The sequence below is a fragment of the Dryobates pubescens genome, chromosome 34, assembly GCF_014839835.1.
Source record: "Dryobates pubescens isolate bDryPub1 chromosome 34, bDryPub1.pri, whole genome shotgun sequence".
In the NCBI taxonomy this organism is placed as follows: domain Eukaryota; kingdom Metazoa; phylum Chordata; class Aves; order Piciformes; family Picidae; genus Dryobates; species Dryobates pubescens.
In genome coordinates this window covers 8503659-8521047 of record NC_071645.1, presented here as the reverse complement: position 1 = coordinate 8521047, position 17389 = coordinate 8503659, and the positions used below count along the sequence as shown (strand labels likewise).

The 17389-nt window shown below is 64.8% G+C and overlaps 1 protein-coding gene across 1 annotated transcript; it reads right to left on the bottom strand.

Moving 5' to 3' along the window:
- Positions 1–1231: 1231 nt before the first annotated feature.
- On the bottom strand, positions 1232–17109 carry STT3A (STT3 oligosaccharyltransferase complex catalytic subunit A). The gene is made up of 19 exons (XM_054176156.1): positions 17035–17109; positions 15729–15812; positions 15448–15569; positions 15092–15152; positions 14596–14717; positions 13389–13534; positions 12323–12413; positions 9959–10065; positions 8738–8902; positions 8294–8474; positions 7344–7499; positions 7144–7235; positions 5288–5443; positions 4986–5174; positions 4288–4404; positions 4070–4172; positions 2474–2662; positions 1426–1541; positions 1232–1344 (listed from the first exon to the last, which is right to left on the bottom strand). Exons 3-19 carry the CDS (start codon positions 15533–15535, stop codon positions 1306–1308), a joined length of 2118 nt encoding a protein of 705 aa, XP_054032131.1. The 5' UTR covers positions 15536–15569; positions 15729–15812; positions 17035–17109; the 3' UTR covers positions 1232–1305.
- Between the last annotated feature and the right edge of the window lie 280 nt (positions 17110–17389).

Genomic DNA, 17389 nt, shown 5'->3' with positions numbered 1-17389 from the left:
CTCCTGGTGCCCCCCCCCGAACATCTGGGTCCCCCCAGACCCCAGTCCCTGACCTCCTGGGACCCTCCCCCACACTCCTGTGTCCCCTCAAACTCATAGGACCCCCCCAGACTCCTAGGTCCTCCTGACCCAAACTTCCACCCGTGTCCCCAAGCCCCCCAAACTCCTCTGTGTGTCCCCCCTCCATGGTTGAACCCCATGAACGCCCAGGACCAGGATCTGCACTCCTGAGCCCCCCTCCCAAGCTGGGGTCCCCCCTCTCCCGAGTCCACCCCTGGACTTCTTGGTGCCCCCCTAAACTCCTGGGGCTCTCCCTGGCTGCTCCCTTCTTGCTCTGGGTCCTCCCCACCTCAAATTCCTGGGGGGTCATCTGTCCCTCCTCCCCCCAAGACCCCCTGGGTCCCCGCTCTGTGTCCCTTCCCAGAGTGCTGGGGTCCTCCCCCCAGACCTCCTGGCTGTCCCCACATTCCTAGGTGCAGCCCCAGACTCTGGGGGCTGTGTCCCCCACACTCCTGGCTGTTCCCATGGGTGTCCAACCCCTGCCGTGCTGCTATCCCCTTCCCCCCTGCCTGGGTGTCCCCCCCCGGCCTCTGCTCCCCCAGGCTCCTGGCTGTTCCCCTCCCTAACCTCCTGCGTTCCCCCTTCCAAGCCCCTGGCTGTCCTCTCCCTGTCCCCCTCCCCGAACTTCTGGATCCTTTCTCCCCAGACCCTCATGGGTGCCTCCCCAGGCCCATGGGTGTGCCGCTGCCTCTCCCTCTTCCCCCCCCCCAGACCCTTGGACCCCTTCTCCCCTGATCCCTGGGTGTCCCCTGCCCCAGCTCCTGGTGTCCCCTCCCCCAGCTCCTGGGTCCCCTCCCCCAGCTCCTGGGGGTCCCCTCCCCCAGCTCCTGGGTCTCCCCTCCAGCCCTCGCAGCAGGACCCAGCCACGCCTGGGGTCCATTTTTCCACCCCCAAAGCAGCAGAGTGCCAGAGACTGGGGCAAAGCCCCCCCACAGGGCTCTTTCTCTGTAATTGTCACTCATTGTCACCCACCTTGATCACGACCCCCCCCCCCCTCCCCTCCCCCCGATTGCGATTTGGCGACGCTGTGCGAGTATAAAAATCACTTCCTGGCAGGCAGGGACAGGCAGGGAGGGGCAGGGACAGCCTCCTGCTGCCTGCACTTAGAAACAGTACAAAACAAACAACCCCCCAACATTCTCTCCCCACCCCCCCCAAAGAAAAAACCCCACCCAGACCCTCAGCCCCCCCTGGATTTCTGCTTCACAGGCAGAGGCCTCAGTGCAGGCACAGCCGGAGCCTCCTCTACGTCCTCGACAGGCCACGGTTGTCCAGGTCCTTCACCTGGGGGGCAAACAGCAGGCAGCTCAGCTGGGGGCTGAGGTTTCTTGCCCCCCCTTGGGGGGGCTCGGGGGGGGGCAGTACCTTGTATATTCGGACCAGCCAGTGCTCTGTGGTGTAGGCCTCCTCCAGCACGTCCAGCTCAAAGTCCTTGTTGCCGATCTCGGCGTTCCGCACCCGGTCGTAGCCCGGGGGTCGCTCTGGGAGGGGACAAGGTACAGGAGAGAGGGGAGGCAGAGGAGCAGAGGGAACAGGAGGTTAGGGGCGGGAAGGGACCTCTGGAGAGCTTCCAGTCCAAGCCCCTGCCAGAGCAGGACCATGGAATCCAGCCCAGGTCACACAGAACACATCCAGGCAGGGCTGGGAAGGCTCCAGGGAAGGAGACTCCACAACCTCTCTGGGCAGCCTGCTCCAGGCCTCTGGGAGCCTCCCAGGGCAGAAGTTCCTCCTCCTGCTGAGCTGCAACCTCCTGGGCTGCAGTTTCCATCCCTTGCTCCTTGGCCTATGCCAGGGTGCAGCTGAGCAGAGCCTGGCCCTGTGCCCTCCCTCCTGACCCCCAGCCCTCAGCTCTTGAGAGACATTGATCAGATCCCTCTCAGCCTTCTCCTCTGCAGCCTGAGCAGCCCCAGGGCTCTCAGCCTCTCCTCCCCAGGCAGTGCTGCAGTCCCTTCAGCAGCCTTGCAGCCCTCCCTTGGCCTCTCTGCAGCAGCTCCCTGTCCCCCCTGAGCTGGGGAGCCCAGAGCTGGAGGCAATCTTGCAGGGGAGGTCTCAGCAGGGCAGAGCAGAGGGGGAGGAGAAGCTCCCTGCCCCTGCTGGCCACACTCTGAATGCCCCCCAGGACCCCCTTGGCCTTCCTGGCCCCCAGGGCACACTGCTGCCCCATGCAGAGCTTGCTGCCCAGCAGCACTCCCAGCTGCTTCTCCCTGGGGCTGCTCTGCAGCAGATCCCCCGCCAGGCTGTGCTGCTGCAGCTGATTCTTCCTGCCCAGCTGCAGGACTCTGCTCTCCTCCTGGCTGAGCCTCAGCAGGTTCCTCTCTGCCAGCTCTCAGAATGGCCTCACAGCCTGCAGGGGTCTCAGCTGAGCCCCACCGGCGGCGGTGCCCTGGGGCCCGGGAGGGGCCGCGGCACTTACTGGCCTCGGTGTAGACCTGCCCGAAGCGGTAGTAGCACATCTTGTACATGAGGCAGTTGAGCAGCACCGGGGAGCCCTCGCGGTCGACGCGGAACTCGCCGGTGGGGGTGTAGTAGTCGTGCTCCTTGATGTGCCGGCCCGTGTCCGTGCTGCCGCCGATCCGCACCATCCACAGGAACTTGTTGATGTCTGCAGGCACCCAGCCCGCCGTCACCGCGGAGACCGGAGCGGGGCCGGGAGCCGGGGGGGAGGGGCAGGGAGCCGGGGGGGGGAGGGGCAGAGAGCCGGGGGGGGGAGGGGCAGAGAGCCGGGGGGGGGAGGGGCAGAGAGCCGGGGGGGGGAGGGGAGGGGCAGAGAGCCGGGGGGGGGAGGGGAGGGGCAGAGAGCCGGGGGGGGGGAGGGGAGGGGCAGAGAGCCGGGGGGGAGGGGCAGGGGAGGGGGGCAGCAGAGAGCCGGGGGTGAAGGGGAGGGGAGGGAAGGGGGGCAGCAGAGAGCCAGGGGTGAAGGGGAGGGGAGGGGGGCAGCAGAGAGCCAGGGGTGAAGGGGAGGGGGGCAGCAGAGAGCCAGGGGTGAAGGGGAGGGGAGGGGGGCAGCAGAGTGCCGGGGGTGAAGGAGGGGAGGGGGGCAGCAGAGAGCCAGGGGTGAAGGGGAGGGGAGGGAGGGGAGGGGGGCAGCAGAGAGCCGGGGAGGGCAGAAAGCCAGGGATGAGGGGGCCAAAGAGCCAGGAGATGGGGGGGTGGGGGCCATAGAGCCAGGAATGAAGGGGGGTTTGGCCAACAAGGAGGAGTGAAGGTGGGTGCTGAGAGCCAGGAATCAAGAGGGGCCTCAACTCCTGGCTCTGTGGCCCCCCCAAAACAGATTGAGTTTAGTTCTCGCCCTCCCCACAAGGAGATGAACAACAGAGGGAGGGGTTGATTTGGGGGCCAAGAGTGAGGGGTTAGGTCAGGGGCCAAAGAGGTTGACCCCCAGGTCAACTCCTCACTCTGCTCTTCATCTCCTTGCCCTTCCCCCACCCCCCAAACTCAATCTGTTGAGTTCAGGGTCCAAGAGCAGGGGAGGAATTGAGGGGCCAAGAGTGAGGGCTTGGGTTGAAGTGGGGGCCCAGAACAAGGAGCTGAGCTGAGCTGGGGGATGAAGAGCAGGGATCGAACTGAGGGCTCAAGAGGTTGAGGTGGGGGACAGAGACCAAGGAGCTGAACTGGGAGGCCAGAAGCAATGAGCTGAGTTGGAAGGCAAAGAGCAAAAGGCTGCCAGGGGGCCAAGAGCAAGGATTTGACTTCAGGCACTGGGAGAGTTGGGGCCCAGCACTGAGGAGCTATAGGTTGGACCTGATGATCTCTGAGGTCTTTTCCAACCTTGCTGATTCTGTGAGTTGGGCTGGGGGCCCAGGCACCAGGAGCTGAGTTGAAGGGCCAAGAGCAAGGAGCTAAGTTGGGGGGAGCCCACAAAAGGTCTGTGCAGCTCCCAGAGAGGAGCACTGTGGTGGCATTGCCCCTTTACAACCCTAGCTGGAGGTGGACTCTGCTCCTCCAGGAGCTGTCCTGGAGATGCCTGCACCACCACCACCCCCTCCAGGAGGCTCTGCCCAGCTCTCACCATCAGATGAGTACCCAGTGAGGCCTCCAAAGATCACCAGCACGTAGCTGACATCCAGCTCCCTCATGATCTCGTAGGCTTTCTCCTCTGTGGACGCCATGGCCTGCAGAGGACAGTGTCAGGCACACCAGGTGCTGCCCCAGCAGGGCTGGGGGAGGGCTGGGGGAGGGCTGGGGGAGGGCTGGGGGAGGGCTGGGGGAGGGGAGGGCAGGCCCCACCTGCCCAACACGGGAGATGTGTGTGTTGTTCCAGGTGTTGTTGTCCACCAGGATGGTCCTGTTGGCCATGGCAGTTATCTGGTACCCATAGTCCCACCAGGACATCACCTTGGCATCCTGCACCCAAACACAGGGCCAGAGAATCGTCAGGGCTGGAAGGGACCTCCAGGCTCAGCCTCAAGGGAGGTTGTGGATGCCCCTTCCCAGGAGATGTTCAGGGCCTGGCTGGATGAGGCCTTGAGCAACCTGGGCCGGTGGGAGGTGTCCCTGGCCCATGGCAGGGGGGTTGGAACTGGATGATAGTGCTGGCCACACTCTTGCTGATCCAGGCCAGGATGCTGTTTGCCTTCTTGGCCACCTAACCACACTGCTGGCTCACATTCAGATGGCTTCCCAGCAGCAGCCCCAGGTCCTGCTCTGCTGGGCAACTCTCCAGCCACTAAGTCCTACCAGCAGTGAATCACAGAGCTGCCAGGGCTGGAAGGGAGCTCAAGGCTCAGCCAGTCCCAACCCCCTGCCATGGGCAGGGACACCTCACACCGCAGCAGGTTGCTCACAGCCACCTCCAGCCTGGCTGCAAACACCTCCAGGCAGGAGGCTGCCACCACCTCCCTGGGCAGCCTGTGCCAGGCCCTCAGCAGCCTCAAGAGGCTGCTGTGGGGGCAGTGCCTGGTGGCCAGCAGGCCGTGGGGGCTCACCTCGGGCGTGTTGTGCCGCAGCCAGTAGTAAGCTTCCCTGAAGTCGTCGAAGATGATCCTGCTGCCGTCGCCCCCGCGGGCAGACAGCACGATGGAGGGGGAGGAGTAGGCCTCGCTGGTCACCCAGGTGGAGTGGAAGGTGTAGGTGATGAGGAAGAAAGCCATCACCAGGATCATGCCGCTGGCAACCTGGGGGAGCAAAGGGAGGTCAGCGCTGGAGGGCAGGGGACGTCCAACTGCGGCCCTCGGGGCCGGGGGGACGAGGAGGCCTCTGCCCCCTGCCAGGCTGCCCCAGCACTCACTTCATTCTTGATGGGGTAGGTGGAGTCCTGCTGCTTCTTGCTCCTCTTGTCGGGGCGGCTGATGTCCAGGTTCCTCATGTAGGTGGAGAGCACCTGGGAGACGCCGATGCCGGACAGGATGCACATCACCGGCGCCAGCACCAGCATCAGCCGCACCTGCGGCACAGGGAGGCAGCGCTGAGCCCCGCCAGCAGGGAGGGAGGCAGCTCCAGGCCAGAGGGAGGGAGGGAGGGAGGCAGCTCCAGGCCAGAGGGAGGGAGGGAGGGAGGCAGCTCCAGGCCCGAGGGAGGGAGGGAGGGAGGGAGGGAGGCAGCTCCAGGCCCGAGGGAGGGAGGGAGGGAGGGAGGGAGGGAGGCAGCTCCAGGCCCGAGGGAGGGAGGGAGGGAGGGAGGCAGCTCCAGGCCAGAGGGAGGGAGGGAGGGAGGGAGGGAGGGAGGCAGCTCCTGGCCCCGGCCAGAGGGAAGGAGGGAGGGAGGGAGGCAGCTACCGCCCGAGGGAGGGAGGGAGGTCGGTGCTGGCCAGAGGGAGGGAGGGAGGGAAGCAGCTCCTGGCCAGAGGGAGGGAGGGAGGGAAGCAGCTCCTGGCCAGAGGGAGGGAGGGAGGGAAGCAGCTCCTGGCCAGAGGGAGGGAGGGAGGGAAGCAGCTCCCGGCCCCGGCTGGAGGGAGGGAGGGAGGGAGGGAGGGAGGGAGGCAGCTCCCGGCCCCGGCCGGAGGGAGGGAGGGAGGGAGGGAGGGAGGGAGGCAGCTCCCGGCCCTGGCCAGAGGGAGGGAGGGAGGGAGGGAGGGAGGCAGCTCCCGGCCCTGGCCAGAGGGAGGGAGGGAGGCAGTTCCCGGCCCTGGCCAGAGGGAGGGAGGGAGGCAGTTCCCGGCCCTGGCCAGAGGGAGGGAGGGAGGGAGGGAGGCAGCTCCTGGCCCCGGCCCGAGGGAGGGAGGGAGGCAGCTCCCGGCCCCAGCAGGAGAAACCTGCAGGGAAAGCCCAGGGGAAAGGGCAGTGAAATCCCATCCCTAACTCCAGCCCTCAAAGCCAACCTCAAGACCAAGCCATGGCTGAGGGGGTCTCGGTGGGTGCCACCATCCACAGAGAGCCAGGCTGGAAGGGACCCCAAGGGTCACCTGGTGCAACCTTTCCAGGTGGTGATGGAGCTGCAGAGAGCTGCCCCAGCAGCCTGGCAAGCTGAGTCCTCCAACTGAGCCATCCACTGCTGCCCTTGGGAGATGATCCCAAGATCCTCACTGCTCTCACAGGGGAGCATTTCCTTCTGGAACCCATTGGAATCTCCCCTGAGGGAAGTTCTTGCAGACCTCAAAGCTGGCCCAGGGGGCAGAAGTGCCCTTCTGACTCACAGCCCTGGGCAAAGCCAAGGCTCAGCCAGTGCCTCCACACCAGGAATCAGCAACACCTAGGGCTTGGGGTGGTGGAGCAAGAGTGGAAAGGGCTCAGCAGCAGCTGGCTGAGGATAGGTCATGGAGAGTTTGTCTGGGAGCTACAGGAGGCCTGGAGGGGCCCCAGTGGTGGCCTGAGGGAAGCAAGTGGCACCACAGCCAAAGAGCTCTGCAGTGCCACACTCCCCCAGCCCCACAAGGGGCCAGCTTGAAGGCAGGGAGAGAAGCCTCATGGATGCTTCAGCCAGCTCAAGGCTGAAGAAGGACCATCAGGGGGTTCACAGGATGCTAAGGGTTGGAAGGGACCTCAGGAGAGCATCGAGTCCAAGCCCCTGCCAGAGCAGGGCCACAGAATCCAGCACAGGTCACACAGCAACACATCCAGATGGGGCTGGAAAGGCTCCAGAGAAGGAGGCTCCACAACCTCCCTGGGCAGCCTGGGTTCAGAAGGAGAAGCCTCTGGTGGCCCTCACCATGACAGCAGAGAAGTACATGCTGGTGACCCCGTACATGATGATGAAGATGCGAGCGTCCGAGAGGTTGCTGAAGCAGTAGTAGAGACCAACTGCGGGGAGCAGGGAGAGGCAGGTCAGGGGCAGCTCAGCAGCCTCCTCCCCCAGCTACAACCAGCTGGTAGAGCTAAGGACCACGAGGGGATGGGCCTGGGGCTCACCTGGGAACATGAAGACCAGGAGCTGGAGGTCAAAGTAGTAAGAGGACCACGTGGTGGGCTGGTGCTCGGAGACGGAGGCGATGATGGGGATGTTGTTCTTGGCGTAGGAAGGATCCAGCAGGGAGTAGAAGCGTCCTGTCCATGGGGAGATCTTCCCTGGGAGGAGGAGAAAAGAGCCAGCAGGTTAGGGTCCACCAGAGAGCACCCAGAGGTCCTCACATCTCCTTGCTGCCATCAACCAACTGGCAGCTTCTGCAGCCCCAGCAGGAGGCTCTCTCCCAGCACCTTCTGCCACGGAATGGTTTCAGTTGGAAGACCCTGAAGAAGGCCAACCCTGACCTAGCCCTGCCAGGGCACCACCAAACCAGGTCCCTCAGCACCACAGCTCCAGGGCTTGAAATCTCTCCAGGGATGGGGACTCCACCATTGCCCTGGGCAGCCTGGACAACCCTCAAAGGGAAGAAATTGCTCCTCATGGCCAACCTGAACCTCCCCTGGGGCAACCTGAGGCCATTTCCTCTTCTCCTGTGCCTTGGGAGCAGAGCCCAAGCCCCACCTGGCTCCAGCCTCCTCTCAGGGAGCTGCAGAGAGCAAGGAGGTCTCCCTCAGCCTCCTCTGCTCCAGCCTCACCACCCCCAGCTCCCTCAGCTGCTCCTCCCCAGCCCTCTTCTCCAGACCCTTCCCCAGCTTCCTTGCCCTTCTCTGGCCCTGCTCCAGCCTCTCAAGGTCCTGCTGGAAGTGAGAGGCCCAAACCTGACCCCAGGATTTGAGATGGAGCCTCAAACCCTTGAAGATCCCAGACTGCAGTCCCCTCACCCCAGGCCCAGCTCTTACTGCTGCTGCCTCGCTCACAGCACAGGCAGGGACACGAGTGGACAGCGAGGAGCTCCTCAAAGCAATGGAGCCAGGCAAAGCGAAACACCCTCCTCCTCAGCACCACCTTGGCCTACCTGTGAGCATCAGCACAGCCCCAATGGTGAGGAGGATGAAGCCCACCAGGGAGATGACACTCCTGAAGAGGACCTCGAACTGCTGGGGGTTCAGCTTGCTCCGGAGGTAGTCAACAAAGGCATGGATCTGACACAGGCCGAAGACCCCCAGCGCGGCCATGTGCTCCGAGGAGAGGACAGGCTGCAGGCAGGGGAGAGAGAGGGGGAGGAGAACAAGAGCTGCATTGGGCCTGAGAGTGGGGAAGGCTCCCAGCAGCTTTCAAACTCATCCAGCACCTCCAAGAGCCAGAGGTGGCAAGAGAGCAGAGCTGGACCTAGAAGCCACCACCCACTTGTCACGGCAGTGGTGAAGGTGAGAAGAGAAAGCAGGAGCCAAGAGGCTGCTGTGCTGTTATCAGCCATGAAATGCCCACCCCTGAGGCTGCAAATCCTTCTGGTCCCCACCTGGAAGCCCACAAAGGAGATCTGCATGGAGAGGATGGTCCCCAGGCAGTAGACAGTGCAGTAGGCGACGTAGATGCGGTGCGAGAAGCGGCCGGTGAGCATCAGGACGAGGACGTGCAGGGGGATGAGGTTGATCAGGAAGACATAGCCCCCCCAGGAGGAGACCTGAGAGAGGAGACCATGAGTGCCAGGGCTGCACAGGGCACATGTGGCAGGGTTGGGTTTCCAGGGACCACAGACAGGTTGGATCACCCAGTCCAAGCCCTGCTCCAGCAGGGCACCCCCAGCAGCCTGCCCAGGGGCACAGTGCCCAGGGGGGGTTGGAAGCTCTCCACACCAGGACACTCCACAACCTCTCTGGGCAGCCTGCTCCAGGCCTCCAGCAGCCTCCCAACAAACAACTTGCTCCTCCTCTTCCCCTCCAACCTCCTGGGCTCCACTCTCTGCCCACTGCCCCTTGGCCTGGCCCTGGGCACCACTCAGCAGAGGCTGGCCCCAGCCTCTTGCCCCCCAGGGGCCCTTCAGCTCTTGCTGAGCATTGCTGAGCATTGCTCTGGGGCTGCTCTGCTGCAGGCTCTCAGCCCCAGGGCTCTCAGCCTTGGCTCCTGCCAGAGCTGCTCCAGGCCCCTCAGCAGCTTCCCAGCCTCCCCTGCCCTCTCTCCAGCACTTCTCTGGCCCTCTGCCCCTGGGCAGCACACAACTGCCCCCAGGGCTCCAGAGGTGGCCTCAGCAGGGCAGGGCAGAGGGGCAGCACAACCTCCCTTGCCCTGCTGCTGCCCACACTCTTCTCCATGCCCCCAGCACAGCCTTGGCCTTCTTGGCCCCCAGGCCACCTTGCTGCTGCTGGCCAACTCCTTGTCCCCCAGCACTGCCAGCTGCTGCTGCTTGCAGCTGCTTGCCAGCAGCTTCCCCCTGCCCTGTGCTGCTGCAGGAGGTTGTTCCTGCCCAGGGCCAGGACCCTGCCCTTGCCCTGCTGCCCCTTCAGGAGGTTGCTCTCCCCCAGCTCTCAGCCTGCCCAGGGCTCCCTGGATAGCAGCAGAACATAAACCATCACTAAGACAAATCCCACAGCTGCTCCCTCTCCACACCAAGCCCTTTGCTGAGGTTCTCCCTCCCAGAGCATCAGGACATGGGAAGCTCACACCACATATTTCTGGTGCCCACATGCAGAGCTCTGGTCCTCAGAGCCCTAAAGCCCTGGGTGGCAGGAGAGGCTCTCACCATGTAGAAGTAGGCAAGGGCACACATGGCAGCCCAGTAGATGGAGCCAGTTTTGACAGCTTTGATCCACATGTAGTAGGTCAGCAGCATGCAGAATATGGCAATGCCTGGGTGGGAGGAGACAGAGAGGTCAAAGCAAGGCCCCAGCCCCCAGTGAGATCACCTCTGGGGTGCACCAGAGCACTCAGCTGCATCCACAATGGCCACAGAGGAGCTTCTGTGGCTCCATCAGAAGATGGAACACGGAGTCAAGCCTGGGCCAAGGGCTCCTGGATGGAATCAGCACCCTGCTGGTGCTGTGCTGCAGGTAACAGCCTCGAGGCTGCCTCCAGCCACACCTCCTCACCTGCCTGCACAGCTCCACAGGGTGCCAGCTGTGGGAGAGGAATCTGAATCATCTTCTGGGCACCAACAGGAAGATTCCCAGAAGCCATGCCATGGGCAGAGCCCTGCAGCTCCCCCAGCCCAGCCCTCCCCCCAGCACTGAAGGCTCAGTACCAAACCCTGTCCCTCAGCACCAGCTCCACACGGGGCTGCAACACCCCCAGGGAGGGAGACTCCAGCCCTGCCCTGGGCAGCCCCTTCCAAGCTTTGGGAACCCTCCCAGGGCAGAAAGATCTCCTGAGAGCCAGCCTCAGCCTCCCCTGCTGCAGCCTGCAGCCATTGCCTCTGCTCCTGGCCCTTGGCACCAAGGAGCAGAGGCTGCCCCCTCCTCGCTCCAACCTCCCTGCAGGCAGCTGCAGAGAGCAAGGAGGTCTCCCTCAGCCTCCTCTGCTCCAGCCTCAACCCCCCCAGCTCCCTCAGCCCTCCTCCAGCCCAGGGGCTCCAGGCCCTTCTGCAGCCTGGCTGCCCTGCTCTGGGCAGGCTCCAGCCCCTCAGTGGCCTTCCTGCAGGGAGGGCCCAGGGCTGAGCACAGCCCTGCAGCTGTGGCCTCCCCAGTGCTGAGCACAGGGGGATGGTCACCTCCTGGCCCTGCTGCCCACCCTGCTTCTGCCCCAAGCCAGGAGGCCATTGCCCTGCTTGGCACCTGGGCACTGCTGGCTCCTGGGCACTGACTGCCACCCAACCCCCCCAGGGCCCTCTCCAGGCTGCAGCTTTCCAACCACAGCTCCCCAGGTCTGGAGCTCCCCACAGGGCTGCTGTGAGCCAGGGGCAGGCCCTGGCCCTTGGCCTTGCTGAGCTTCACCCAAGGAGCCTTGGTCCATGGCTCTGACCTGCCCAGGTCCTGCTGTAAAGCTTCCCTAGGCTCTGGCAGATGGACTCAGGCACCCAGCTCGGTGCCACCTGCAGACTGAGGCAGCCTCAATGCCCTCTCCCAGGTCATGGATAAGGACATCAAAGAGGGCAGGTCCCAGAGCTGAGCCCTGGGGGACACCACTGGGTGCCAGCCAGGTTCAGCTCCATTCCCACCACTCCCTGGGCCCAGCCATCAGCCACTTTTATACCCAGTGCAGAGGGCACTGAGCCAAGCTCTGTGCCAGGAGCTTCTGAAGGAGAATGCTTGGGAGCAGTGCCCTGCCCTTGCCAGTCCCAGGGTGGAGATAAAAGTGTGGGGGAGAGCTGCAGCAGCTCTGGCACCAAGCAGAGTCTGTGGAGGTGGCAAAGCCCTTTCTGATTTGGAAACAAGGACACTGAGGGTTGGAGCTGGAAAACTCTCTCCTCTCAACCATGGAGGTGAGAGCAACCTCCAGGCAGCTGGGTTTGCAAGCAGGAGGTTTTTCTCCATGTCCTGCAGAGTCCCTGCCAGCATTTCCCAGCACCCAACAGCCTTAAAATCCCAGCCCCATGGAATGGCTCAGGTTGGAAGGGAGCTCAGAGATCAGCTCTCCCAACCCCACTGCCATGCCCAGGGACACCTCTCAGCTGCACTCTGCTGCTCAAGGCCTCATCCAGCCTGGCCCTGAACACCCCCAGGCAGGAGGCAGCCACAGCCTCCCCGGGCAGCCTGGGCCAGAGGCTCAGCTGCGTCCTGCTGAACTTCTTCCTCAGCTCCACTCTAACCCTGCTCTGCCTCAGCTCCAAACCCTTCCTCCTTGTCCTGTCTCAGACCCCCTCAGGAAAAGTCTCTCTGCAGCCTTCCTGCAGGATCCCTTCAGGTCCTGGCAGGCAGCTCTGAGGTGTCCCTGGAGCCTTCTCCTCTGCAGGCTGTGCTGGGCAGGGACCTCTGGGGGCCACGAAGCCAGCAGAGAGCTCTGCGCCGTGAGCAGGCTGCAGCACCTCCCCTGCGCGGAGCATCTGCCAGCTCCCTGGGCAACCTCGGTGAGAAGAGCTTCCACCTCCTGCAGGCTGGATCTGCCCTGGGTGGCTGCAGGCTGCCCTGCCCCCCTGCTGCCCTGCCCCCCTGCTGCCCTGCCCCCAGCTCACCTTCGTTGTCGTAGGAGCCGGCGACGGAGCGGGAGATGTACCCTGGCACCACGGCGATCATGGCTGCCGCCAGCAGCCCTGCGCCCGCGTCCTGCAGCACGGGGAGAGACATCAGCCTGGGGCGCCCTGCCTGCAGCCAGCCCTGCCTGCAGCCAGCCCTGCCTGCAGCCAGCCCAGCCGGCCCCCCCACCCCGGGCAGGGGCTGCAGCCGGCCCCCCCCCCCCCCCCCCCCCCCCCCACTGGGCAGGGGCTGCAGCCGGGCCCCCCACCCCGGGCAGGGGCTGCAGCCGGCCCAGCCCAGCCCAGCCCAGCCCAGCCTGCCCCCCAGCAGGGGCTGCAGCCGGTCCCCCCACCCCGGGTAGGGGCTGCAGCCAGCCCCCCCACCCCGGGCAGGGGCTGCAGCCGGCCCCCCCCCCCACCGGGCAGGGGCTGCAGCCGGCCCCCCCCCCGGCCCAGCCCAGCCCAGCCTGCCCCCCAGCAGGGGCTGCAGCCGGTCCCCCCACCCCGGGCAGGGGCTGCAGCCGGCCCCCCCCCCCCCCACTGGGCAGGGGCTGCAGCCGGCCCCCCCCCCCCCCCCCACTGGGCAGGGGCTGCAGCCGGCCCCCCCCCCCCCCCACTGGGCAGGGGCTGCAGCCGGCCCCCCCCCCCCCCACTGGGCAGGGGCTGCAGCCGGCCCCCCCACCCCAGGCAGGGGCTGCAGCCGGCCCGGCCCAGCCCAGCCCAGCCCAGCCCGCCCCGCCCCCCAGCAGGGGCTGCAGCCGGCCCAGCCCAGCCCAGCCCAGCCTGCCCCCCAGCAGGGGCTGCAGCCAAGCCGGCCCGGCCCAGCCCAGCCCAGCCCAGCCTGCCCCCCAGCAGGGGCTGCAGCCGGCCCGGCCCAGCCCACCCTGCCCCCCAGGCAGGGGCTGCAGCCGGCCCGGCCCAGCCCAGCCCAGCCTGCCCCCCAGCAGGGGCTGCAGCCGGCCCGGCCCCCAGCAGGGGCTGCAGCTGGCCCCCCCCCGACAGGGGCTGCAGCCGGCCCCCCCCCGACAGGGGCTGCAGCCGGCCCAGCCCGCCCCCCGGGCCTTGCCTTGAGCTCCTTGGTGAGGTGGTAGGTGACGATGGTGGTGAAGGAGGAGAAGAGGGGCGCCAGGAAGACGCAGACGTTGCGGATGTCGATGGTGATGTGGAAGAAGTGCAGCACGTGGTAGATGGCTGCCGAGGTGATCATCAGGCCTGGAGGACACAAGCCACAGCTGTCACTGGGGTGCCCTTGGCCTGCTCCCACTCTTCAGCCTGGCATTCACAGAATGGGCTGGAAGGGACCTCGAAGATCATCCAGTTCCAAGCCCCTGCCGCGGGCTCCGCCTTGAACGTCTCCAGGGAGGGGGCATCCACAACCCCCCTGAGCAACCTGCTCCAGCACCTCACCACCAGTGAGCAGCCAGAAGTCTTTCTAGGAAAGAGCTGCAGCCCAGGCTGGGCAGGGACTGGCTGGAAAGCAGCCCTGAGGAGAGAGCCTTGGGGTGCTGGGGGAGGAGAAGCTCAGCAGGAGCTCTCAGTGTGCACTTGCAGCCCAGAGAGCCAAGCAGAGCCTGGGCTGCAGCAGAAGTGTGGCCAGCAGGGCCAGGGAGGGGATTCTGCCCCTCTGCTCAGCTCTGTGAGACCCCACCTGGAGTACTGCCTCCAGCTCTGGAGCCCCTAGGACAAGAGGGATCTGGAGGGGCTGGAAGGTGTCCAGAGCAGGGCCAGGAGGAGGAGCAGAGGGCTGCAGCACCTCTCCTGTGAGCACAGACTGAAGGAGTTGGGGCTGTTCAGTCTGCAGAAAAGAAGGCTCTGAGGTGACCTCATTGTGGCCTTCCAGGATCTGCAGGGGGCTCCAAGCAGGCTGGGGAGGGACTGCTCAGGATCTCAGGCAGGGATAGGACTGGGGGGATGGAATGAAGCTGGAGGTGGGGAGATTCAGGCTGGAGGGGAGGAGGAAGTTCTTCCCCATGAGAGTGGTGAAGCCCTGGGATGGGTTGTGCAGGGAGGTGGTTGGGGCCCCAGCCCTGGAGGTGTTTAAGCCCAGGCTGGATGAGGCTCTGGCCAGGCTGACCTGGTGTGGGGTGTCCCTGCCCATGGCAGGGGGGTTGGGACTGGCTGAGCCTTAGGGTCCCTTCCAACCCTGACTGATCCTATGATGCCTCAAGGATACTCCCTGCTCTCCCAAGCTGGCACTCACAGCTCTGCTCTGCTCCCAAGCCCACCTCTCTCCATGAGGCACGTTTTGGTTCAGCAGAAGCCCTCCAGCTTACCTGGATAGATGGTGCCACCAATGATCCTGCCCAGGGGGTACCAGGCTCGGTCATCAAACCAGTTGTGGAACTTGTAGAAGCCTTCCTCTGCCAGGAAGCGAGTGGTGCGGTAGTTGAAGTACCTGCGACAGCAAGCAGCCTTGAACACCTCCCCAGCTCACAGCCAGGGGCCTCAACAAGCCTTGGGGAAACCAAGCAGCCTCCCTGGGGTGCTGCAGAAACTCCTCCCTCCTCCTGGGGGCGTTTAAAAGGGGCACTGCAAAGGTGGAGGTCCCTGGAACGTAGGCACCAAGTGGGGTCAGGAGCCCTCTCCCCTCTGTGCCGCAGCTGCTGGGTGACTGCTGAGACCCAGGCTGCAGGAACAGTTCTGGGAGCTAAGAAGTGGATTTGGGGTCTGGAAGGAGATAAACCTGAGTGAAACCCACCCCCACCCCCTGTGGGGACTGAGCTGCACCCTGCCCCCACCAGCCCAGGCGCAGGAGGAGCTGGCACTTACGGATCGAACTCGTGGATGACGCTCTCGAACCTCAGGACGGAGAACAGCCTGGTGGAGAACGCTGGGAGCAGGGAGAGAAGGCAGAGTGAAGCCCCAGCTCTGGCTCAGGGGGACTTTAAACCAGCTCTGTCATCTGCTCTGAGAGACTGAAACTGCTTCTGGTTTCTACTGCTCACTGGGGAGGTTAACAATGGGAGCTTTCAAGGGGAAGGGAGGGGAATGGTCACCTAAAGCAGCCAAGAGCTTCACAAGCTAGAAGAGAAAAGCAGAAAGAGCAGAGTGGCTCCTGCCTGAGGTCCCTCTGTGAGGGCACCAGCAGCTGTCCCCCAGGCTGACACAGCAGGATGTGGACTTACAGAGCACAGCTGCCATGGAGAGGATGAGCAGCTTGAGCAGTGTGTCCTGCTTCTCGTAGGAGAGCCGCAGAAAGCCCAACTTGGTCATCTTCACATCAGAGGGGGAGGCTGAGCTGGAACCCCTGGGAAGCAACAGGGAGGGTGCTCAGGAACAGAGCCAGCTCCCAGCACCACCACATCTCCAAAGTGTTTCATGACATCAGACCTTGAACACCCCCTTCCTCCAGCCCCACCAGCTGCTCTGGCCACCCTGTGCCTCCCCCCTTCCCTCCCACCCTCACCTGAACAGTTGCCTCAGGTCTCAGCTGAGGTTCTTCTTTCACAAGGACCACAACTTCTGCAGGGCCGTGGCTGCCTCTGTTCCTCTGCAAACCCAAACCCAAACATCAGGTCCAGCAAAACCTCCAAGTGATGCAGGAAAAAAAGAGCCCATGGAAACCACCAAGAACTGAGGCTGTTCTCTCACACAGAGGTTTGGACAGCTCATGGCTGCTCCCAATTGGAAGTAGTTATGTTAAAAGATGGAATGCTAATGGGGACCAGCAGTAAACCAGCTTTGCTTGCACCCTGGCTCTTTATCTGAACCTCCCTGCATCAGGAACCAGCCAAGTCCTAGAGCTGGACGAGAAGGAATGGGATGAAACCTTTCCACTCCTGAAAGCAGCCCAATTCCTCCACCACTGCCCACAGGTTCAGCCCCAGAAGCAGTGGCTGAACCCACAGCTCACATCTCTGAGCTGCAGCACCCAGGCAGGGCAGAGCTGAGATTTAGAGATAAAATCCAGACAAGGCCTGGAGAGAGCTTTCCTGTGACCTGAAAGCGATTGTGCCTCGCACGCGTCCGGCGCCAGCGGCGCAGAAAGAACCCCAGGCTGCAACTACCCCCTGGGGATGGAAGTGCCACCAGCAACCCCATTGAGACAGCCCTGGCAGGCACCTCCCGGGGTGCTGGGGACACCCAGCAATGCCACAGCACCCTCCCAGATACCGGGGGTGAGGAGGAAGAGCTGTGGTCCATGGCCTCACTCTCACCACCAGCCCCCATGAGCTTCTCCGTGCCCTCCACAAGCCCTGCCCGTGCTGCACCTCACCTCCCACTGCAACCCCCCATAAGCCCTCGCCACCCCTCAGTCCTCCCGGGCACTCCCAAGCCCATGGCACCCCACAGGTCCACATCCCCTCTGGCTTCTCCAGCCCCTGGCAAGCACCAGTGCCTCACGCACAAGCTCAGGCACCCCGCTGCACCAGGCACCCCGGACTCCAGCACCCTGCAGACCCGGACACCCCCCCAACGCTACAGCTCCCACACCCCACAGGCCCGGGCGCCCCATAACCCCACAGCTCCCCAACTCCACAAGGCCCAAGAACTCTGTAATCAGTCTCCGCACCCCACAGGCCCGGGCAGTCCAGAACCCCGCAGGGCTAAGGGCCCCCAGCTCCCTCACCCCACAGGCCCGGGCACCCCAGAACCCCCTCACCCCACAGGCCTAAGGAGCCCACAGGACCCCACCTCTTACACCCAGGCCCCCCTCAGCACCAGAGAGCCGCCACCTAGCCCGGAACCACCCCCCGGGCCGCGGCCCTCACCCGGGCGCCGCTCTGGGCCCCGCCGCCCCGGCCATCCGCCCCGCGCAGCCGCCCTTGCCCGCCGCCGTGGCTCCGCCCCACCCATTCTCCATTGGTTCACACGGACGCCACTCTGGAGGCGGCGGTGCTCATTGGCCGCGGCGCCGGGCGCTCAGACGCTAGCCGGGCGGGACGCACTGCCCACGGCGCCTCCCCACTGGCGGAGCGCGGGGAAGGCGGGACCGGCCGCGAGCGAGCCGTGACGTGTCCGTCCGGGCTTGGGGGGGCCCCAGGGTCACGTGAGCGGATGCGGAAGCGGGGCCGGCCCCGCCACGTGAGTGGTGCCACGTGGGCACCGCCCCGGGCAGGCAGCGGC